We start from the raw sequence: 24,706 nt of genomic DNA, 5'->3' as shown, positions 1-24,706 counted from the left end.
AAATAATTCACAAAACTTTTGCTGGATATGTATTTGGTGAACATAATAAACCGTGATATCAGTACACTTAACTTTTATTTCAATAATGTCTGTATATACAACCACACAATGGTAATACAAAATTTGATGGGATACAATAGAAGCCTTGGGAGGACCATTTATTGTGTTTACTCGAGAGGGATATATAACCAAATTTACATATTAGTAATGGCATCAAAATCACATCTCAGAGAGAAGATTGCTGATCTTTCTGAGCTCTTTGAGTGCAGCCGTGGCTGTAACTTGTCCTTTACCAACAAGACCATTCTTCGACAAGTTCTCTGAGGACCCTGCAACTTGACCACCACGATCCTGCTGGAACACAGACTCCAGCACCTGCAAGGTTCAAGTAGATCTGTTGGAAGATGCCGTTGCTACACTACACAGATTATATAACCATGCATGGGAAAGACCTTTTACAGATAACATGGTCAAGCTTGTTGCTCTCAATGAAATTCCTTGAATTTCTCAAATAAACCCAGTTTCCATACCAAATTATATGAGAACCGATCATGGAAGAAATAAATGTGACAATTATGACAATAGAAACTAGACTAGGGTACTGAGACCCTTTGTCCCTAACATAAAAACTTAAGCACGGTTTAAATAAGTACCTGAATGTTCTCAATCATGGATTGACCAATATTCTTCCAACTAACCCTCAAATTTTGGTCCACTGTCTCCCCCTTGCTGGTTTCAGATGAGCAGTTACACCCATCGGCAGTGGAAATATCAACAAAATTGTTCTGGTCAATTCCGTTACTGCAAGCTTTTGCATCCTCAGGAACAGTTCTCACAGATGTGCCCTCGTTCACATTCCTTCCAAACTTCCATAACCACTGAAACTTCCCAGATAGATGTTTAATCTCCTTTATCCCTGTAGCTAATTTCCCTACAGCCTCATCATTTCCTGCTGATTTTGATGAGCCGCCGTCATGGTGGCTTGAGACATATACATGGGAGCATTCAGGATTATCTACACACATCTGAGTATCATTTTCATTTTCATCAAATGGATTCGAGACAGGCAGAGGGGAGCATTCAGGACCATTAACACATATCCGAGCATCATTTTCATCCATTGATGAGTTTGATGCAACACTACTTCTTTCTACTTCGTTCACATTATCACTACTTCTATGAATAGGACCAGAAGGCTCTGAGAAATTGGAAGAATTGTCTTCACTCCCAGCAGCACTTGATGAACTCTCATAGTTTTTATCAGTTACATCTTCTCTGTTGACATCCACTGAACCCCCGATGCCAACATCTGCATCAGACACTGTATCCTCTTTAGTATCTTCATCTGCTCCAAGCTTCCGTGCAAGATCATCCAACAAACTTCTCCTGACAAATGGCTTTGGAATTTTGGTTCTTTCATTTTTCTTTGATGGGGAAGGATCGGATTCAGTCCTAGACAAGTGGAGTCTTACTCTTTCTGACCAACCGTTTCTGCGATTTGGAACTTGATCTCCCCCAGCACTTAGCTTATTTCCTTTTTCTTTATGCAAAACTCTCCATTTCTCTTCCCAGTAGCTATCAGGTACCACAGTTGGAGGAGTATTTGTAGAAGAAGAATCCATAGAAAGGCTATGACCCCTAGTTACGTTTGACTTCCTTCTGTCATATGACTCTGATTGAATTGGCACAGGGGTTAACTTGTTTGCATCTCTGCCGATGGCACACAAGGATTTTGCCTTCGCCAATAGCTTTGCAAGTTTAGTATCATCAGGAAAATTCAACAATCTCTGAAGAGAGATAGTAGCATTCTCAGTGGCAAGCAATGAAGACCTCAAGTTAAGTATCATAGAAACTGCAAAAGCGCATATGAATGCTCCCCTAGGTGACTCAAGAAGTGCAAAGTTGGATTCAGCATCACAAGCAACAGCAGGACTAGACACCGTATTTTCATGTGCAAAAATTTCATCCCAGATTACCAGAAGCTCTTCCAAAGAAAATTCACGTCCAAATAATACCCGTAGCCAGCGAAGTGCAAAATACTGGGGTTCAACTCCCAACTCTACAAGGTGAGAATGAAGAGATGAATCAACATTGTAAAGCAAGTGATAAAGGGCAGAAGAAGCTTCAATTACAGGAGGGGGTCCGGTATGTGGCTTCCCAGAAGGATGAGAGTAAAACTTGGCCATTGCTATGGCACCACCAGATCCACTCATCAAAGAATCAAACATGGAATAGGCATCATGTTCCATAAATTTCTCAGACAAGACAATGCCAAGTTCACCTTCTGCTCCATAGGCATCATTTAGTAAAACTGTAGTTTGAATCTCAGGATCAAATTCATAGAGACTACTAGCTTTTGCAGAAGTGTTTTCAAATCCATTATTATCTCCCTGGGACTCTGAGAATTTCTTGAAGTCAAATTTGTATGTCAAGTCATTTTCATGAAATGAGAAGCCATCAAATTTATCAACAAAGTGGTCAGCATATGTTCTTTTCACTTCTGACAGATTTTCCACATCAATATGAAGAACATATAACAGGGGAGCCAAGATTTCATGCATACCTGAAAGTACAGTTTAGAGAGACGCATCAGTACCAAGGACTAAAAGATTAAACAAATTTTCTAAAATTCAGAATGTATTAAAAAATATACGCTCCTTGGTCCCATTTAGCCAACAACAAGAACTTTTGAAGATTGGGCAATCGATTAAATGCCTCAATGTAAACAATGTATAGTCAAAGTTTAACTGTATTCTTCCACAAAAGGGAATTCTTTTGACAGGATGTAACTTTACACTGCTCCACAAAATAAGTTTAGAGATAATCCGAGGTTTATTTTCAGACCTAAAAGAACCCATAAAATAACCTTTAGAATGAAAATAACCTTCTAAATGTATACATCTTCCACAAACTAAAGGACCAGAAAGACCAGATACAAACAATATGAACCTACCTTGTCTGTAGCCATATTCTGGGTTTCTAAGGCACCAGAGCAGCAAAATCCGCCTTAACATGCCTTGGCATACACTTGTCTGGAAATAGCTGTCTCTTTCAGGATACAAGCGCGTCAAATCTTGATCCAACATTCTCTCCAGTTCAGAAATTTTGAAGAATCGACCCCACATGCTATCTAAGAGAGGCACACCACCAGTTACAAATAGCTCAGAAACACAGAAAGCATTTCAGCAAGACCAAAATTCTACCTGGGTTTTGGGATAGTGGATTGTCCATGACACGATCAGGAGAGCTACTTCCATCTTTTGGTATGAGCGGATCAACAAGAAGCTGTCTTCTTAACGCAGCATACCTGTGATCACAAGCTTTCCGTCTCATTTTTTTAAAAAAAAATCGAAAATAATACAAAAAATTGAAAAAAAAAATTAGAATCCCAAAAATATAGCCGTTTTATTACCATTTTTTAAAAAAAAATTTATTGAAATTTTTTTAAAAAAAATAATCCCAAAACCATCTATAAATACACATATTCATCATCCATTTGGATGAAATTCGGTCACTTATAAATTTAATTGTATAATTTTTAATTTTTAGGATTTTAATTACGTACTTTTTAAATTTTAGGATTTTAATTATGTAATTTTTATTTTTTAGGATTTTAATTATGTAAATTTTATTTTATTTGTAATTTGTAATATTATTCCGGATATTTTTAATGCATTTTAATTTTGTGGAAATGTTTTTATTCAAATTGAATAATAGAATGGTGGGGTCATTGTGCTCGTCCTTGCGGAAGAGCACAACTATGGGTGTTGTGTTCTTGCCTAAGAGCAGACAGAAAAAGTGGGGTCGGGCCCACAACCGTGTTCGTTGGCAAGAGCACGGTTGTGGATGCTCTTAGCACTTGTGCGGAAGTCCCGACGGACATCCCTGCGGACATCCCAAAAACACCTCCTGTCACGTCATACGGACATCCCACTGCGGATGCCACGTCACACGGACATCCCACTGCACAGTGGTGGACATCCCGACGGACTTCCCACAATAAAAATTCACAAATTAAACAATTTACGGAATTAAAATTTCGACACAACTACGGAGAAAATGAAACCACTTTATTTTTAAAATAAACATACTTAATTAAAAAAATACATAATTATTAAAAAAATTACATTGTTAAAAAAAAACTGCCTTCACACTCCTCGGATTCCCCGCCGCCAGTCCCCTCGTCGTCCCCTTCGCCGCCACCCCCCTCGTCGTCACTCTTCGACATGTCTCTGAACCCCAAATCGCGCCGCATACTGCTGATTGATATTCTTAAGCGACCGCTTGTAATGGCGGTCGGTCGATTGGCACCATTCAACCATTGCACGTAACAAGGTTTCATGTGCAGCGATGCGAGCGAATGAGGGGTTCTCGGGATCGTTTTGGGTGGGTGCTGCCGATTGGGCCTCGCCGGATCCGCTGGCGCTTCCCCTCGCCATCCGCGTAGCGCACTTTTTCCCAACCAGGCCACGGCGGCGGCCCAACGATGTGGGCGTCGGGAACTCTGCCTCGGCGGGGGGGAGTTCATGGAAACCAACACTGCTACTGTACTCCTCGGAGGCGCTGATCTTCGTCTGCTTCGGCCATCCAGATTCAACACCCGCAGTGAACTTGGCCGAAGTCTGCACCATAATATAGACCTCCCAATATTTGAATTCCTCGAACCCCTGTGCAGTGTCGATGAACTGATGGTGAGACAGGAGCTTCACATCCTCGGTAGACATGACGCTGGTTGTCGAGCGGAGGCTGTTTGTGTAAATGTCAGCAAATCGGCTGAGCTGCCTCCTCAGCCGCTCCCACTGTTTCCGACATTGCTCTCCATTGTGAGGCTTCCCCCCTGGCGGTTTGAACTGTAGGAAGCTTTGGTTAATGCGCCACCACATCCTGTCGATGTGCTGGTTAGCCCCGACGTACGGATCCTCCACCACACTGATCCACGCTTTCGCCAGCGCGATGCACTCCTCCTTGCTCCAGACGATCCTCTTCTTCCCGATGGACCACTCCCCCACCTCAGCGGCCCCCGCCTCACCACCGTACATCGGGACGGGCGAGGTAATGCCCCGTCCCCTGCCTCTCCCTCTCCCTGACCTCCTCCCCCTCCTCCCTGTCGCTGTTGGTGCGTCGGTGGGAGAATCCCGGATCAGAGATAGCCCCAACTCCTCAAGCGAGAACGTCTCCATGCTAGTGAACTGAGTCTCGAGAGGAGTACTCGGCGGGTTGTCTGGCGCCAGTAAATCCATATAGGGCCAATAGACATTGTCCACCGGCGATTGGGGGACCCCCTGCCTACTCCCCCCGCAGAGCCATGCGATCCCTGCATCATCCCCGACATCATCATCCTGGGCATCTGGGCATCATTCCCGGTATTTGGGGCATTCCGGGACTCGCCCCGGGCATCTGGGACATTTGGGGCATCATCTCATACCACTGCGGGTACATGTTGTAGTACCCGGGCATCATCCCCGCCGCCGTTTGAGATTGTGGCATCATTCCCGGCATTTGGGACATCGCGGCGGACATCGGCGTACTACCGCCGACGGGAAAATAAGGCGCCTGTGACTCGCTCGTGGCGGGGAATCGCTATCGTGGTGCTCCATTGTTCTTTGAAAGAAAAGTATTTTAGAGAGAGAGATACTCGTTAATACAAGTGGTGTGAATGAAATGAAGTTCAACGATACGTATTTATAGAATTATTAAAAAAAGAAATTAATGCAATAATCGGGACGTCCATGCGGATGTCCGTGGGAATCAACGCAATGGCGGGCGTCTGCACGGACGTCGCGACGGATATCCGCGGAACGCCGCGAAACTCCGGTGTCCGCACTGGATGTCCGTATCCGTGACTCCCTTGCACAATGGCGGACTTCCGGCACGTCGGTCGGAATTCCGTCGGGACGGGCGCCATTGCTAATGCTCTAAGATTATTATTATTCCACTTTAAGGGATGTTTGAATCAACAATAGGAAGGACTTCTCCACGGACTAGCACTAGGACTTCTCAAAAACATCTTCTGCCACGTCACTAGGACTTCTCATCCCACTGCCACATCACTAGGACATCACACTACACAATAGTGGACAAGCACTAGGACATCTCGGCGGATAAGCACAATAATAAAAATTCACAAATTCACAAATATGCAATTACGGAATTAAAATTTCGACACGAATACGGACGAAGAAAGTGCAATAATAATTTCATTAAAAAAAATTAAAATAATACAATGCAACAAAAAAACAACAATTTAAACAAAGTTAGTATGCTTTGAATCTTTATAGTTTGCCGCTAGCCGAACGGGGGTCTCGATGTGCATGATATGAAGTGCAACGAGTCGGATATATAGAGTTGAAATTAAAAATAAATAAAAAATCAAAAAAATGCTCTCGTCCGTCAAGGACCCACAATAGCGGACGAGCGGACGGACGTCCGAGAAATCCGACGGACGAGAGGTCGTCCGTCTGGATCGTCCGCTAGCCGCTCGCAATAGTGGGCGAGCGCGACGGACGAGCGCGACGGACGAGCGGCTCGCCGGTCGCTCGTCCGCCGACTCGTCCATTATTGTGGATGCTCTTATTTTATTTTCTCTTTCATGGAAATATAACTCGTATTGCTATACTACTACAATACTCCCTCCGTCCCTCTATAGTTGAGTCGTATTCTTTTTTAGGTTGTCCCACTATAGCTGAGTCGTTTTTTTTTTTGCAAAAAATAACTTTTCTTCTCTCTTACTTTATTCTCTCTTCATCTCTATACTTTTTTCCTTTTCTACTTTATTGCTCCCTCCGTCCCTGAAATTTTGTCACATTTTTCTATTTTCATCTGTCCCACAAAATTTGTCACATTTCATTTTTTACCATTTTTGGTAGTGGACCCTACATTCCATTAACTTATTCTCACTCACATTTTATTACTGTAAAACTAATGTTTTAAAAGTAGGACCCACATAATACCAATTTTTTCAACCTATTTTCCATTACATTTCTTAAAATCCGTGTCTGGTCAAACTGTGACAAAATTTGGAGGATGGAGAAGGAGTATTTATTTTTATTTAACTTACTTAACACAACTTTTCTTAAATCCCGTGTTGAAAAGAAACGGCTCTACTACAGAGGGACGGAGGGTGTATTATTCTTATTCATAAATTTATTTTACAATAAAATGTGACTAAAATGAATTATTGGAATATGAACTATTATCAATTACTAAAAATAGTAAAAATAAAAGTAATAATTAAGTGAGAACAAATGAAAAGGAAATTGTTGGTAATTAATAGGAACGAGGGAGTATATATTTTCCATCCGTATAGAATTTGATACAATAATTTAAATCCTAATAATTAGAGTCTAAAATTCCATTACTGATTAGATAATCTATACCGAAATTCGTCATGTCAAAATGAAAACAATGCACAATATGAACATTGTCCATTAAGGTCTTTTTTACGAAATTCGATAGCTATTAAAATATATAAAATTCTTGTTAAGAAGAAACAATGCATAATCTATACCAGTTTAGATCATTTCAAAATGAGAACGATGCACTATATGGGTTGCGAGATGAATTATACAAATATTCGTCTGTATTGCGTTCTATATATTCAGTTGTAGATGTGAAGAATATATTTTAAACAACTAATTACATATAGTCCAACATTTCATTCAATATATATCTAAAAGTTAATTTCATAAATGTGAAACGGTTCCAGTTTCTTTTATATATGTGAAAAAAAAGCCATTTCTTACATGTGAAATGTATCATGTTTGTTTATCTGAAACAAGTTACTATTTCATACAGGAGTCGCAATTATTTCGTTTAGATTAAAGGACCTTTTAACCATTAAAGTCAAATGATCTTAAACATAATTTCATCCATCTATTTTTTGAACAGCTTGGTTAGATTTGGTTTCTAATTATAAGTGATGGCTCTGTAGTAGTACTATCCTACTTATTTGTTCATTTTTCCATAAGATATCTCTTAATCCCGTTATTATATATTCATATTTTTGTGTCTGATTTACTCTTTTAAATGCCATTGAAGATTTTAGTGTAGCTTCCTATGTAAATAAAAATTGATTATAATTTAGATAACTACATTCCCATTAAAAAGAACCCAAGCACAATATCTAGAGCCTTTTTATTGTTTATCAAAATAGTCCGATAGTAAATAATAAATTTGTTTTTTAGTGTGAAGTAAAGTAGAGAAAAGTATGGAGGTTGGATTGTTTTATGTGCATGTTGCGGGTCACTCACCATTCACCATGTTCTCAACTTTTTCTTTTTGTGCACAATCCAAATAGCTGCAATCATTCATTTCTATCATAAAATTTAACTGATTACATCTACTATTATTCATCCATATACAAATAGCCTTGTTTTTACAGAGTTCAGAAAAATAAAGCATTAGACAAAGATTTTTTTCTAAGATAATTGGTCAAATTAATAAATCAAAGTTCTGTTATTCAAGTTCAATTTCCATGAATTTGCCGCTAACTTTAGTCTTAATTCTTGCTTTTGTTAAACTGTTACTAGCGTGTTAATGATAGTACTATATCATTCTTTCTTTATTTAGTGAATACTTATGAATTAGTCTCACTTTCATGAATATAAAATGAGATAAAATAAAAGTGGGGATTCATTTGTTGACGCCTGAATTTATCAAATGTAAATTGAGATATCAATTCCAGGCTGTCATGTCGACCAAAATAGTGGATATTTTCATGCTAATCTATATATATCATAGTAATTGAAAAGCTCCTAATATTTGGCATTTTTCGCTTTCCAGTATTAGACAGCAGTTAACAAATAAGAAAACGGCACCTCTATTTGATTTTGGAGGCTGATTAAGACCCAACAGTCTCCAACAAAGAGTCAAATTAATTAATCAGACACCAAAACGATAAGTCATATTACACGAATATTGGAATATGTTTTGTTACGTTCCCAAAATATAGAAAAAGGACTGTGAACTAACTCTGAGCATCTCAATCACACTTAATAAACTTGGTAAACAACTCCATAATCTCTCTCATATGCTTAAATGGTGTTAATTGCACACCTAATCTTCAGATAAATGCATCTTTAATTTCCATCATTTTTCACAATTAGATTGTTGAACTTTCAATTTGCTCAAAATTTTATTATGTTATCATTAAGTTTAGCACCAAATTTTAAATCCAAGTTTTTACCCAATATTCACCTAATTTAACATATTTTTAGTTATTGACATAATATATATTTACTTTTTGCATTTTTAATGAGATGTGGATCAAACCAGCACAGCAGTGTACACAATTCTTATAAGTTATAACTAACTCATGATAGGGAGATATTCAAATAGTACTGTTAACGTTAACAACATTTTAATTATAATTAATGTGTTTGTTCCATCTAAAAAATATTTTATAGAATAAAATTATTAAAGAATGGGTATGGCGGTTGAAGACGAGGACGTATGACCACATGCGAATTCGACAACCATAATACTAATTTAATTATCACATTTCCTTATCTTACCGACCACTACCGCATGCTGTCGCTACTCCTCAATTTTATTTTATTTTATTTTATTTTAATTTATTTTTTTGTGGTGGCTTCCATCCAATAATAAGAATAATAATCTTCGAATTACGTCCATATATATTTTGTCAAGTAATATACTAATATCTACGTTTGCAGCCCCACACAAATTTTATTCAGCTGTTTTATTATTTTCATGCACAATTTTCCTTTCACAAATTTTATTATACTATGAATTATTTCTCCTTCCACAGTCTGATGGAGTGCAGGCGTTGACTGAGTGGGGAAGGGTTGTAATGGTCTTCCATTAATTTTGAAAATATGTAGAAGTAATTCTATAATTATATAGAAAATAATTAACTCATCTTATGCCTACTCACACTGTAGGGGTGGGAAAACGGGTATCCGTGGAAACCCGACCTGAAAAACCAAGCACCTGCACCTGAATGATTGTCCACTTTACCTACCCGACCCGATTATACATCTGTGTACCTTATTACATGATGCATGTAGCCAAATCCGACCAATTGGGCACCAAAAAAACTCGAGTTTCTTTTGTTTTTTTACCATCCATTTTGACCGTTTCAAGCTTTGCCACTATTTAATTTGTATACCCACATCATGTCCATAACTAATACTCTGGGAGGGCCATGAGAGCTTAAATTATACTCCTATCACTTTCAATGTGTTCAATGCAAAAATTCACTTTAAGATTACAAGTTGCAAGTTACAAGGTTAGTTTAGTTTTAAACTGACCACGACTAATTCCTTGTATTTATATTACGTACTACTGTTTTATCAGGACAGAGCTAGGTGTTATTAGAAATTATGCAGCAACTTGTGCAAATTGACACATTAACTTGGAGATAAACACCAAGATATTATTAATAAATAGTAAGTATTTGATTATGATACAACTGCATTCTAAATAAGACTCTGATTTCTGCCTAACTTCGTTCAATTTGATGTACTGTCAATCTATTTTTGTTTATCTTGTCAACTAGAAAAACATTCAGTCCCCCTTCCCTTCCGGTTTCTAATGCCCTTTTTTTAGGTCACGACACGCCTTAAATGTCTCGGATGCACATCCATCGTGACACGACCTCTATTTAGTATTTAAAAGTGTCAGATCATTACAAAACTGTATATTAAGTTCTATGGTTTTTCTTCAAATCGATTTTTAGAGGGTATTTATTTCTTCCAATAGTTACCTTAAAAGATTATAAGTTCGGTAGTATTGTTATGATGGTTATGTGTGATGGGATTATAAGCTCTTTTTACCCTGGATTTCAATTCTACAAGGAAAAAGATTATTTTTCACTCAAACATCGCAGAGCATATATATTTTGCTCAAACAAAAATATCTAGTAAACAAGTGCATAATCAAAGGATATTCGTTTTTCCACCTGCAATCTTGTCGCCCTTTAAAAGTTAAAACAGCATCCCACTCTGCTATAAATATAGTATAGAATGGGATCAAGTTTCACGTTCCCCAACACCAACATCTCAAGCCTCAAAAGTTAAAAAAAAAACAAAACATCTCAAGCCACAAGATGAACATCCCATAACTACTTCGTCAACCAAGATTTTGTAGCATCAATTTTGGGACCACCATATTTGATGTTGAACATAATAACACCTACAACCTAGAATATAGAATTTCAGATCACCCAAATCCCCAAATATAGGTCTATTCTTGGACTTCACCCATTATATTTGAGAGCTCTCCGTTTCTAAATCAACAACTCTTTAAAACGATGCCTGACTTATTTTATGGACATTTAAACCAGTTAAGTACGGTATAAAACAATTAGAAAGTTTCTTACATCACAACTGCACTACTATGTGGCATCCCCATTTCGGAATGCCAACTTTAGAAGGAAAACAAAATTTGAATCAAATAAAAAAAGGGATAAATATCTCGAAATAAAATGATCATACCGAGGTTGGTCATTTCTTCACCTTCTGTATCTCCGCTAGCACTTGACATGGAACCACTTGTTTTACAACAACAGAAGCTAGGCTATAACTGGAGATGAATGGGTCAATTGCAATGGCTTTAATCGACCAAAGAATCCATATCGTTGGCTGTCAATCCGCCTCAACAGATGTATAACTGGGGAAAAGACGTAGCAGCCTATTCAGTGTTTCAGGTAAGAACTTCCTTGCAAATAGAAAACACGGGTGTTCGACTCCATTCCTTAAGCACGGTGTAAGCTTCACTTGTCTCTGAGTTCACAAGGAAAAGTAACATAGTTTTAGTATTTAAGCTCAACAAAATAATACACATCCATTAAACTAACCTTTTTGTCACTTGTTACGTGCAAACTTTCTGAAATAGACTGCAAAAAAGTTGAGAAGTTTAGTGTCTAGAATCTAGATAGTCTCAGGCAACTAGTTTACAGCAATATCTTATCCAAGGAATATTTTCAAGCAGAATACAGATAAAAGTTAATATATCAATATAATTCAATAAATTCATGTATAAGCTTTGGAAGAACATAACCATACTGTGATATTTCTCAAAAGCTCCATGGTAACATCCTGTGATTCGTATGACTTTGGGTGCCACTTCATTTCTGACCAATCAACATGTGTTACTGACCAATTGGCTATTCCAGCCGGATCAAGCATCTGAAAATGCAAACTAGAATTATACACAAAGAGAAGGGATGGAATAGTGCATCCTATGTTCCTAACCAACCGAAAGGAGAAAAACATGACAATCTCACATGGAAGAATGTTGGCAAATAGTGTTCATCTGAGTAGCAGTTGCGTCCTCCTTCCATGCCTGGCTGTTCAATCAAAAGAAAGGAATTAGCATTAGCACTTCGGTACAACGTGATAGTGGGATTTCATATTGATCAATATGCCACAAAAAATTGAATAAAGAGAAGTAATTTCTAGCTAGCAAGAAAAATGAAGCCCTAAGTAGCACGTGCCAAGTGGTAAATTATGTCCTAAAGCCTCAAAAGTAAACACATGCAATACAACATTTATACATTGGATGTACACCCTCCCGCACGCACAGAGGGAGGCATAATTATCAATGAAGCACGAAACAAAGGCTTGCATTTTGATGTTCACTATCCCTATAGTAATCAGGTAGTAATCAGGCAGATATCTGTCAGTGATTGGAATAGGAAAGCTGACAAGCTGCTGAGATCAACTAAACACCTATGCAGGTAATCTTGATTCTGGGTTTATTATGTGGTATATTGGAAGTTCATTAAGTTTATTTCACAATTCAGCAAAGAAATGAACTACTCCTATTTCACAGCAGAATAACCATCACCATATTCACATCACTATATAGTGCTTCGTATAAAATGTAGTCAATCAGGACAAAGTTCTGCAGAAATAAAGCTCTATTAATTATTGTGTTTGAGCCGGAGATATGAAATGATGTCATGGTTTGTACACTGTATGCAACAACGGAATGTAATCATGTACAAGTGTGAGAGAGGGTGTTGGTTAGAATAGAGAAGAGCATAAGTACACTGTAGGCAACAATGGAGTGTAATCATGCCTCATAACCCAGTGAAACAGAGTAGAATAGATAAAAAGAATTGTGACAATCAATTACCTGTCTTTGCGAACTATCATATCCTCTAATATTTTGAGCTGAAATTATATACTTTTTTAAAATTAATACTAAAATATATTTTTCCAACTTAGCAAGGTTTTAATGCAAAAAAGACTCTTTTTCTTCTCTTTTTTGAATGAAATTTTAATCAAAAGTACTTATTACTAGCTTATATTCAGAAACTGCAACAAGAAATTTCATAGTCATCACAATGTAATTTTGAACTAATTTCCTTTATCATTTTCAGACAAGAACCTAGTAACTACAAAATTGAATGCATTAATTTGATAATTAAAAACATAGTCTTTGTGTATGAATTGTAAAACTTTGAATCAGTAAGAATTCAGTAATAACAATCATCTACCATGTTAAAGTAACTGCCAATATTGTGTACTAGGAATACAATATAACCACAGAAAAAAATGTATAATGGCATAATCCAAAGTAGAATGTGACAAATGAAATAAAGACTATAGTACACATATCGAGCATATTTCTTGTCCTCTAGGCTCTAACTCATCTTCATTCCTATGCATATACATGCATATATAGCATCCACACATTGAGACAATGTTCAATGTGCTAATTACTTTATTTCTGGTATATTAAACCTACATTCCTACCTTTTACAAGGATAAAAATAAACAATTTAAGGAAGAGGCATTTCTAGCAACAGACAGAACACATAAGTTTTGTTCATCTTGTTCAGGTGGATTGAAGGAATGTTCCAATGCAACCCCCAAAATCATGAGGAAGCATATGAAGTTACAAGAATAAATGAAAACTATATAAAATGCAGAAGTCAAGAAATTACTTCTAGAAGCATTATTCATAAAATAAACTTTAATGACCTTGCAATGCTCCCTGAATTTTCTGAAGTAGAGACTGTCAGCCATGACTACGATAGCATGCTGCCTCTTCATTGTGAACCACTGCATGTTGATATACAGCATGTTATGGCATGAATTAGAATGAAAAAAAAAGTGAACAGGTATAGATTTTATTAAAAATGCCTCTTGTCAACTCCAAAGCTCCCCAGTAGCTAAAAGAAAAATGTTAAAAATCATCATACAACATAGAGAGCCTTGAAGGTCCAATGCACATTGTTAAATGCCCAGATGAATTTCAAAGGCATTTTATATACTTGAACAATATAAAATCTGAATACTTATTAGTTATTAGGGGTAGAGCTGATAGCTCCTATTTATCAAACCTTTAATATTTGAGAATAATTTCAAATCAGAACTTTTTCCCAAATAATCACATGATGAAACACACCTGGGATCCTTTGCGAAAGTCTTTCTTCTCTACTTCAGGTAGCATATAGTTGATATACCGGCCACTTCCATGAGGACCAGGATCCTCAAAGCTGCAGAAATAGTATTGTATTTACTTCTGATTTGTAATCACAAGCAAAAGTCAGATTTACTTAAAGGGTTTTGATTACTAGTATTCAACTGTTCATTGATATCTCAAGGGGAATTAACAGTGAAATTTGACAGTCTTCATTTCTTTTATGATAAATACTTGGAATGGGGAGAAAGGATTTTTATCAGGGACGGGAAAAAAATACTTGGAATGGGGTGGAGTATATTTTTGTAAATGACTTAGTTTTGGATGTTATGCTCAATATGATGCAAATCTTAAAAAGCAAAGTAGTCAATTTAACTAATTTTGGTCTCAGTTTATCCAACCTAGATACATAAAAGCTTGCGGCCAAGTATTACATAAACCTGAACTAATGGTAATACATGGCTCAAAATAAGCAAAGGAAAACGATGAAATGAAAAAGTCAGACTTACCAATCTACAAAGCTAACATTTGTCTGCATGAGATAGTTATACACAAAATCAAAACTACGAAGTGGTATGCAGCTGCATTAATTAAAAATTCCTGATTAGTGTTTGAGCCATTCCATGAGATCACATAATAGAGAAAATGTGAAGAAACTTGTCAGAATTAATAGTGGTATTTATTTTACAGCTACCTATCAGAAAGTAGTACGAAATGTTGGTTGTCTGAATCCTTGAGAGCAATGGCTAGAAGCCGTCTTTCAGCATCAACCATTGAAATTTTCCCCCACTCTACCTGAAATTATGACATTAACACGAATCAAATCTAATGGAAATTTTAGTCCACCAGTGGTAGAAGGGTTTTCCAATTTCGACCTGGACAAACCAGCTATAACACGGATAAGAATTAGGTACTGCTACAAACCAGTATGGGGAAAAATCTTGGCTGTACTTTAAGTAAAATCGTGCTGACTGTTTAAGCAAAAGAAGAACTTAATCTATCATGTCTTACTGAAAAACATTTTGGTTAAAAAAGAATGCAATCAACTAAAGTAAAACGCAGTATACATAATGGTTCAGTTGGACATGCTAGATAGTGTTCAGTGCATACTTAGACCAAAATCTTATGAAACAATAATACTCTAACTGTGCAATGTTACCACTCACCACTATTACATAGGTCTAATGATATTCACATATAGTGATATAATTACGTTTTTCAGAAGCACAGGAAGCTCCACTAATACAACAGTTTGAATTACAATACACACAGGTAATAACATTATTTTTGTCGATTGTGAAATTATACTGACCAAGATGGGTAAAGAAATTGAGAACAGACCGTGTCACTACGAATTTCCCGATTGATAAAATAACGGCTAAAATGAACGGGTTTATCCTTGGATGCATGAACGTACACAGAAAATCTTCCTTCATTACCCTGCCATAAAACAGGATTTTTTTTTTAGAAAAAGATGTTGCCAAACTGAAAAACATAAAAAAAGAAAGTCATATAATTTCAAGTAGTAATAATTAAAATTTATATAAAAAGGAGTCTTCATTTGCACCCTTCACCTCAGCATACTCTTTTGGCAGGAAGAGTTGGTTCACATATGGGTGATGAGCTAGTTGGTGATACTATAGATACCTTTATCATACCTTTACAGTTAGTTCACATATGGGCCTCTCCTTTCAATGTGTATGATCATATATACTAAACTTTTTATTTATTTAGATCAATCATAATTATATATAATTGAAATCAAATGGGATTTTTTTCAAACAACATCCTTTTAAAATAGAGAAATCAGAAACTACATAGAAAGACTCTTAACTCCATGAAAAGACAGTTTCAATCTCTTCAGAAAACAATAATTTATCGAAATAGTAATTTAAATTGTTGTGTAATCAGTAAAGAGAAGTTGAATTACCTGGAAAAATTTGTCCCATAACTTTTCAAACGGTAAAGCACCAGGTGTCAAAAATAAGAAGGCAATTTTGGGATTGAGGGATATAACGGGAGGCCTACTAAGGATATCTTTAATTACAACTCGAGAAGCAACTTCATCATCTGTTAGTTCTTTGGTAAGTGCAGGAGGATTCCAATTTTCCCATGCCTCGCAGCCATCATATGAGAACACATAACATGCTGCGAAATTCTGAGGATAAACATATGAACAAATCAAGAACAAGCTGACTAATGAGACCAATACAATGATCCATGTTGGCTTCTTTGAATGGCTGCGGTGGCGAGCCATAAGCAACACAGGTGATTCTTTTGTGCCCATACGCCAGCCCTGAGTTGATTTCATCTAGAAATGATGCATTGTATGTCAATTCTGAAAAACACTCGATCTTGTTCCACAGGTCGCCTCAGATACGAAATGCACCAAAGCAACATTACATAACCGTCTAAAGCAGAGCCTGAAACAAGAGTCTGTATATTAAGAGCAGACGCGCATAACGAAAGTTCAAGTGCATAAGGGTCACTAATTCAAACTATAAGGATATAAGCGCGTCAGTGTTATGATCAAAATGGTGATTTGGCATAGTATTGAAAATTGCAAATAGGATAATCATGTTGCAAAACATGAAATGGAATCGCAACGAATTGAAGATTCAAATTCCTAACTATCAATATCATTCCACGCGAAATCCAAAAGACAACACCGAATCTGAATCCACGACTTATGGAACCTTTGAAAATTCACAACTCAAATCGGACATGGATAGAGAGCAACTGTCGAGAAAACACTTAAAAATAACATGACTCATGCAGTCGCAAAAAAAATTAAATGAGCAATTTACCTGAAGAAGAAGAAGAAGAAGAGAGATATGCATAGAATTAAAATTTGGAACGAACAGTGATATAATGTATGTATATGTGAGATCTAGTATTTGAGCAATGAGGGGGAGAAGAGATGGGTTGACGCCCCAGGCTACAATATAATTAGGTTGAATAGACACAATTGATGCATAGGTAGGTGGCGGGAGAAAATTCCAAGCTCTCGTGTGTGTGTTCGTTCTAGTATTCACTTCTGCATTGAGAATTTGAGAGATAAACGACGTTCCCCATCAAAGAATAACAAACATTTGTGGCCGGCGACGAGAGTGGGAGGCACGCGCAGGGAGCGAGCATGGGCTAATTTTGGGTCGTTACTTATAAGTGGCATGTTACTTATTATCATTCCATTTCCATATATTTGACCCAAATTCGTGGACCAAAATAGCATGCCTAACTAAAGCACCAGGAATCTGGTATGCTTGGCCAATCAATTGGCTCTATTGCACTAGAGTTCACAAATAAATAAATTACTTCATCCTCTATCCCATAAAAAACTTTTTTGTAATGCATTTAAATTTTTAAAAGGTATTTTTAATTCCCTTTTAATATATTTACTTTTTTTTTATCATTTTTCATATGTTTTGCAAAGCATTTCAATTCTCTTCTAATGCATTTTATATTTTTATCTTTTGTATTTTTAATGCATATTTTTTTAATTTTTTTTAAAGTTCTCGAAACTTTTCTTAAATTTGCCAAAAGATATTTTTATCATTAAAAATAATGCACTCTGCAAAAGTTTAAATAAATTATCCCTATTATATAAATAAAAGAATTTTCATTTGAGACCGGTGGAAGTCATTTAAATAAAAGTTAATGAAGCTTTTTTCAAAAAATAATTGCATGTTAAAAGAAAAGATAATTAACCGATTATGAAGCTCCAAAATGATATAATAATTAATCGTATCGGAGACTAAAACTCCTAGATCCGCCACTGGGATGGAAGGATATATCATGAGATGATCTTTATTGACTAATTATACTCACTTCGTCCCTCAATATGTATCTAACTTTGACTCGATAAGGATTTTAAGAAATGTAATAGCATCACGATCCGACCTTTTTTTACTAATAATAATATATAAATTAGATTCTGAATGGTGAGAAAAAAACACTCCATCCGTTCCATAAATATATATGCATTTTTTATTTTCATCCATCCTATAACAATTTGGACATTTTCATGTATGGAAATTTGTCTCACACTCATTACCCATAATCAATTTATTTACAACTTATATCACTATGATTCACAATTAAAACTCATTAAATACCAATAATAATGTGAGCTACACTATCTATCAACACTACCTTAACTACCCACCCTTCTCCTTACCTCTTTTAATTTACTAATTGTGTATTAATTCTTATGTCATTTCAAATACATATACTACTTTTAAAAAATTTAAATGCATTACAAAAAGAAATAAAATACAAAATACTAAAAATTTAAATGCATTACAAAAAGAAATAAAATACAAAATACTAAAAGGAATTAAGCTTGAGAATAGAGAAAATATAAGAAAACTAAATATATTAGTAGAAAATTAAAAAATACTATTTTATAAGAAAAAATCAAAGGAATCGAATATTTTAATAGTTACTACTCCCTCCGTTATAAAAGTAAAAAAAATGTATTGTATAAAAAACAGAATAGAAAATGCTTAAATGCTCCCAATATATGAACTTGGAAGGGGCGGGCCATCTACCGCTGCGCCAATAACCTCACTTGTCAGTCTCAGATGGAATGCTATATAGTTTTATTGAACAATTTGGGTGTACCCTTTTTTCCTTGTGAATCCCTCCACTCATCGTCAGGTTGCAAACTACTACTATAGGATACGTCTTTCATGTCATGAACTTCCTCTACTCTATTGAAGATGAGTCATTTTTCTTCTTGACTTACCAACAAAGATGACTGATCGTTATTAAAAATAGAAATATTGGCATTTCCTAGAATTTTGCAGAAAATAATAAAAATACCATCGTAATAATTTTAAGAGAGAACATATTTTTCAGTACATCAACTATCTCAAATGAGCAAATTTAGTCCGTAACATTTCATAATATCTTTTGAGGTCCATTAACAATAAGTTAATATAAGTTCAACTACTTTTTGTCTATTTCCAATATTTTCATGACCAAAGTACCCTTAGAGCATCTCCATCCGTGCTCTTGCCAACGAGCACGGATGTGGGCCCGGACCCACTTTTACTCCTTGCTCTTAGGCAAGAGCACAACACTCACATCAGTGCTCTTCCGCAAGGACAAGCTCAAGGGTCCCACCATTCTATTATTCAATTTAAATAAAAATATTTCCACAAAATTAAAATGTATTAAAATATCCGGAATACTATTACAAATTACAAAAAAATTAAAAATTACATAATTAAAATCCTAAAAATTAAAAAGTACATAATTAAAATCATAAAATTAAAAATTACATAATTAAATTCATAAAATTAAAAAACCCCACTACTCGTGGCCGAATTTCGCCCAAATGTGTTTGATTAGGTCTTCTTGTAGCTCAATGTGGGCTCGGGTATCGCGCATTGTGTTCCTTGTTTTGATCCTCTTGCCCATTGTCGTATACACACCTCGGCATGGGGGAGACCTCGCGATTGAGCTTCCGGCTTCATCCTCGTCGTAAAAGCTAGCCGCCATCGGTCCTAGGTCAGCTATAATCATGTTGTGCAAGATAATACACGTGTACATGATGTCGGCGATATTTTCACGTACCACAGCCGAGACTGGGCCTTCACAATGTTGAATCGGGCTTGAAGGACCCCAAAAGGTCTTTCGACTTCTTTCTGAGCGGACTCTTGACGCTGCGCAAAAAGAACTCGTCTCGGGTCTTGCGGGTTGCTGAGCGTCTTCACGAAAGTCGACCACCTTGGGTAGATACCATCGGCGAAATAGTAACCCATGTGGTATGCATTTCCGTTGACGGTGAAGTCGATCGCCGGCGCTACACCATTCAAAACATCATTGAAGAGTGGTGAAGAATAGAGCACGTTCAGGTCGTTGTTGGATCCGGCAATACCAAAATATGCATGCCAAATCCATAGGCGGTAGTCGTCGACCGCTACAAGGATAAGTGTTGGGCCGCCGTCTTTGTGGCAACTTAAGTGTTGCTCCCTCCAAGCAGTCGGGCAATTCTTCCACCTCCAATGCATGCAGTCAATGCTGCTAAGCATACCGGGAAAACCATGGATTGTTTCGTGAAGACGAAGCAACCGTTGGCAATCATCGGTGGTGGGTGCCCGAAGGAATTCCTCACCGAAAGCTGAACGAACGCCGTCGTAAATTTTTTTAAGGCAAATGATTCCAGTTGACTCACCGACATGCAAATACTCGTCGAAGAGGTCAGCCGTTTGCCCAGTAGCAAGTTGTCGGATGGCACACGTACACTTCTGCAACGCCGAGAGACTTTACCAACCGGTTGCGTCTGTACTTGTTTGAAAGTATTCAACATGGGCGGATAATGTGTTGACGATACGCATAAACAAGCGTGTTGACATGCGAAAATGCCGCCGAAAGTAATCTTCCAGATGGATGTAGCTGCGAGTTGATCTAGTTGGTCGAGGAGGAGGGGCGAGGGTATTCGCGGTGACATAGGCTTCATAGGCGGCACAATATTGTTCATAGTATTCTTGTTCTTCGCGCTCCACTTCCGCAATGAGATTGGTGAAATCCATTTGAGAGGGTTTGAGTGAGAGAGGAAGATGTAGATAAGTTGAATGAAAAAATATGAATGAGAGATGAATGGGAGATGATTTGATGTGAAGAATGGATGATAAATGTGTGTATTTATAGATGACTTTGGGAATAAAAAATATAAAAAAATCAAAAAAATTCCTGAAAAACGGTAAAAAATGGCCATATTTTTGGGAATCTGATTTTTTTTGGGTATTATTTTCTATTTTAAAAATGAATTTCCAACAGAAATGTCGTTGGCCAATCAGAATGCGCCACGTCAGCTGCTCGTTGGCACTGACGTGCTCGATGAATCGAGCAGCGCCGCGCCAGTGGCGAGAGTGCAGCGACGGACAGCGGGTGCCGTGCCGCTGGCACGGACGGACGGACGCCGTCCTTCAACCGCTGTGGATGCTCTTAAGGCCATGAAGGGCAATTTAATCTATTTATTCATCCATTTTTTTCTTTCTTCCAATTTATTTGGGATTAAGTTTAATAGATCTTATACTATTATTATCAATATATATAACATACCTTATTTGAATATTATGATATTACATTTTGAAAACTAGTTAATACTTTTATATGATTACATTCTCAATTATTTAGATAAAACTAAGGTAAATATTTTATTTTAATGAATCTCGTAATTTTATTAAACTGAAAATTTAAGTTAATCATAATATATCATATATATTACATTGAAATAAAAATTTAATAAAGTAGAAAAAATATGATTCGCGAATAGTCAAGTGAATAGATATGAGAACTATGAACAATTTTCATGATGTTGTAAATGGTCTAATGATAATATGAAGACGCGGCATTGTGATATTAAACAATTGATAGCAACTATTATTTTTTTTATTTAATTAAACAATCATAGATTTAAATTAATCATATATTCAACTAAGAATGTCGTTGTCTTTTTTATTAAATTGATTATTGATAATTTCAACTAATTTTTTTATACTACAATTACTACATAGGAGTAGATAAAATAAAACTTAGCTCTTTGAATTATTTCAGATTCTAGGTATGATAATAAATTTTAATTTATTTTTAATTATCAATTTTGTATTGCACTTAAAAATAACATATTCTATGTATAGCTTTAAGATTGAAAAATTAATATTCCATCTAATAAATTGAACTACTTTTATATATAAATATTGTATAAGCATAATGTTTACATATATTTATATCTAAGTTATTTCACTATTAATATTAAATATAGTACAATGATTTAAAATATTACAAATAAGTAAAACTAAACGTAAATAATTAATAGTAATAGAATATTAATATCATTAAGATATTTTTATTTTGAAATTAAAATTACTCTTTTTTGGTACATCAAGTCATCAACTATCCCAAATTACATACTTTAATGAAAACGAGAGGATAAATAGATTGAATTGCCCTCATTGGCCTTAAGAGTACTTTGGTCATGAAAATATTTGAAATAGCCAAAAAGTAGTTGAATTGATATTAACTTATAATTGATGGACCTTAAAAGATATTATGAAATGTTACGGACCAAATTTGCTAATTTGGGATAGTTGATGTACTTAAAAAGATGTTTCCTCTAATTTTAAAGATATACTCCATTCGTTTCATAGTAATAGAGTTATTTTGCTATTTTGGTACGTTCCATAGTAATAGAGTCATTTCCCTTTTTAGTAAAAGAACACATTTCCCCACACATACTTTACTATCTCTTACTTTTTTCTCTCTTCATCTCTCTACCTTTTTCATTTTACACTTTGTTCTCCTTTTACTTAACTCACCTAACACAATTTTTCTTATTCTCCATGCTGAAAAGAAACGTTTCTATTACTTTGGAACGGAGGGAGTATAAGATTATAAATTAAAATAATTGATTACTATAAAAAAATATTAAGAAGTGAATATTTTTTATTATTATATAATAATTGGGAAGTGAATAGTTTTGGATGAGATGAAATGAAAAAGTTTTTTTTGGTAAACAATGCAAAATGAAGCTATGGTATAAAATCTCATTTGTCTAATTCACTGGCCAATGTATGGAATGGTGTGTAACAAACAGAAGAATGGACGAGCGGTGATCGACGAGCAGCAGAAGAGCCTCCGCCTCACAAATGAGCATATATGTGTTACACTAGTTAAATTAGGACTCGTTTGTTTGGCATAATAGACCAACATGTGTTAGCATATAGGCAACAATATATTTATGTTTTGTGAATTGTATAGTAATCATCTACTGGTGTTTGTTTGGCACAATACTTAACACATGTTTGCAATTCAGTTGTTTGGTATGGCACACCGAGACGTATGATACAATGGTACATTCCCAAAAATAGCCTCATTAATTTTTCATAATTCCAGAATTGCCCTCCAAAAACCCTTATGGCGCGTCCCCAAATTCACAATTCGCGCCTCCGATTTCGATTTCACTCAATTTGTGAATTAAAAGCTAACTTCAGATTATTTTGGCGACACTTTGACGGAGTTACCATTGTCAGCCGTTTGAAGCTCTTGCAGAGTTTGTTGAATCCGACCGGCGATCGATTTTGTTTAGCGGTGGTATGCTTTCATAGCTTGTCTTCTGTCAATGAAAAATTGCCTTTATCAATGTATAACTGATCAGCGGCACACATGAGATAGGCTGGCGTAACAAAATTCTGCTAGGTTTTTACAATTACATTGCCTTCGTCTACGATAATGCAGTCTGAGATTTGTGTTGTGTTGCATCCCTCGTCAGGGTTGGTTTGGGAAATTTATGAATTGTCGTGCTTCTCAGTATACTGTAAAAACTATATATTGGAAACCAGATTGTGCATTAGAGATTTATTGATTCAATGTGTTATTTGTTGTTGTTGCCGTTATATAGTAATCATTAGTTGAAGCTAGCTCCCATGGGTTCCCAACAATTGAGTGCCAATGACGCCAACAACAGTCCAATGACGGATGGTAATCCCTCTATTAAATTCCTTCACTCCTGTGTTATCAGTTTTTGCAACATGGAACATGAGGACATTCTTTTGTTGCCAGTTGAGACGGAACCTCATCTCGGAAGAGGGATTGCAATGGACAGGTCAAGACGTGTATGGACACAACGTGAGGAGGAGATCCTTATGTCAACCATGAAGGAGCCGGCTGCAGCCGGATGGAAATCGGATAATGGCTTCCGTGCAGGATATTTAACCCGAGCAAAAGAGGCACTTCGCCGTGAATTCCCAAAGACCGACTTATGTATTCACCCTCATATCAAGTCTAAGATCAGTACTTGGAAGAGGAACTACTATTCGCTAACATTGGTGGGGGTAATTATGTATTTTGGCCGAGGGAAGCCTAGCATTTTTTTGCTGCTAAAACTCTAACACAATGAATCAATAGAGACAGAGTTATCAGCTAAATGGACCCTAATAAACACCACCATAAGCGGGTCGTGTGAATCAAATCCGGGTCGCTTGTATTACAAACATGGCAATCAAACGCAGACATAAAGGTTGATAGTGGGCTCTATCCACCCACTAACATACCAAACAAACATACCCTTAAAACACAATTAACGGGAGTTACATAATTTACTTAGCTTGCCGAATTGGGATCTTCAAAGGATAAGAAACGTGTCCACTAAGATGGAGAGACTAATGGCGTGTCAAATTCAGATGAAAGAGACTATATACTAGTAATAAATAAAGGCTGCTGTCAAAATAGCTTAATGGGTTATGGGCCTAGGTTTTAATTTGTAATCAATGCGTCGTGGAGTCCAAGCACAACGACATAAGCT

General features: G+C 36.3%; 3 protein-coding genes across 3 annotated transcripts; all 3 read right to left on the bottom strand.

The window, feature by feature from the left end:
* Window positions 1-58: 58 nt before the first annotated feature.
* LOC121792296 (TBC1 domain family member 5 homolog B-like) lies at window positions 59-3,306 on the bottom strand. Its single transcript, XM_042190180.1, has 4 exons — window positions 3,204-3,306; window positions 2,954-3,130; window positions 654-2,563; window positions 59-375 (listed from the first exon to the last, which is right to left on the bottom strand). Exons 1-4 carry the CDS (start codon window positions 3,229-3,231, stop codon window positions 220-222), a joined length of 2,271 nt encoding a protein of 756 aa, XP_042046114.1. The 5' UTR covers window positions 3,232-3,306; the 3' UTR covers window positions 59-219.
* Window positions 3,275-5,240, bottom strand: LOC121778681. The gene is made up of 2 exons (XM_042176076.1): window positions 4,464-5,240; window positions 3,275-3,307 (listed from the first exon to the last, which is right to left on the bottom strand). The coding sequence occupies exons 1-2, from the start codon at window positions 5,238-5,240 to the stop codon at window positions 3,275-3,277; spliced, it is 810 nt and encodes a 269-aa protein (XP_042032010.1).
* Window positions 5,241-11,263: 6,023 nt separating this feature from the next.
* LOC121792295 (glycosyltransferase BC10-like) lies at window positions 11,264-17,520 on the bottom strand. Its single transcript, XM_042190179.1, has 11 exons — window positions 17,202-17,520; window positions 16,325-16,817; window positions 15,736-15,834; window positions 15,089-15,189; window positions 14,904-14,975; window positions 14,380-14,470; window positions 13,953-14,033; window positions 12,248-12,310; window positions 12,027-12,149; window positions 11,819-11,857; window positions 11,264-11,744 (listed from the first exon to the last, which is right to left on the bottom strand). The coding sequence occupies exons 2-11, from the start codon at window positions 16,703-16,705 to the stop codon at window positions 11,607-11,609; spliced, it is 1,188 nt and encodes a 395-aa protein (XP_042046113.1). The 5' UTR covers window positions 16,706-16,817; window positions 17,202-17,520; the 3' UTR covers window positions 11,264-11,606.
* Between the last annotated feature and the right edge of the window lie 7,186 nt (window positions 17,521-24,706).

The sequence above is a fragment of the Salvia splendens genome, chromosome 2 (genome assembly GCF_004379255.2).
Source record: "Salvia splendens isolate huo1 chromosome 2, SspV2, whole genome shotgun sequence".
Classification (NCBI taxonomy): domain Eukaryota; kingdom Viridiplantae; phylum Streptophyta; class Magnoliopsida; order Lamiales; family Lamiaceae; genus Salvia; species Salvia splendens.
Note: the sequence above shows the minus strand (reverse complement) of the source record. Positions and strands in the feature narration are given on the sequence as shown.

Excerpts from the sequence above, each read along its gene's own strand:
- LOC121792296 (XM_042190180.1), bottom strand. The coding sequence starts at position 3,231 with ATGGACAATCCACTATCCCAAAACCCAG. Across the intron at positions 3,131-3,203 it reads TCCACTATCCCAAAACCCAG|ATAGCATGTGGGGTCGATTC; the intron begins GTAGAATTTTGG and ends TGCCTCTCTTAG. Across the intron at positions 376-653 it reads CCATGATTGAGAACATTCAG|GTGCTGGAGTCTGTGTTCCA; the intron begins GTACTTATTTAA and ends TGAACCTTGCAG.
- LOC121778681 (XM_042176076.1), bottom strand. The coding sequence starts at position 5,240 with ATGGATTTACTGGCGCCAGACAACCCGCCGAGTACTCCTCTCGAGACT. Across the intron at positions 3,308-4,463 it reads TGGGCCGCCGCCGTGGCCTG|GTATGCTGCGTTAAGAAGAC; the intron begins GTTGGGAAAAAG and ends TTGTGATCACAG.
- LOC121792295 (XM_042190179.1), bottom strand. The coding sequence starts at position 16,705 with ATGAAATCAACTCAGGGCTGGCGTATGGGCACAAAAGAATCACCTGTG. Across the intron at positions 15,190-15,735 it reads GGGAAATTCGTAGTGACACG|GTAGAGTGGGGGAAAATTTC; the intron begins GTCTGTTCTCAA and ends TCATAATTTCAG. Across the intron at positions 11,858-12,026 it reads AGCTTTTGAGAAATATCACA|TCTATTTCAGAAAGTTTGCA; the intron begins GTATGGTTATGT and ends ACTTTTTTGCAG.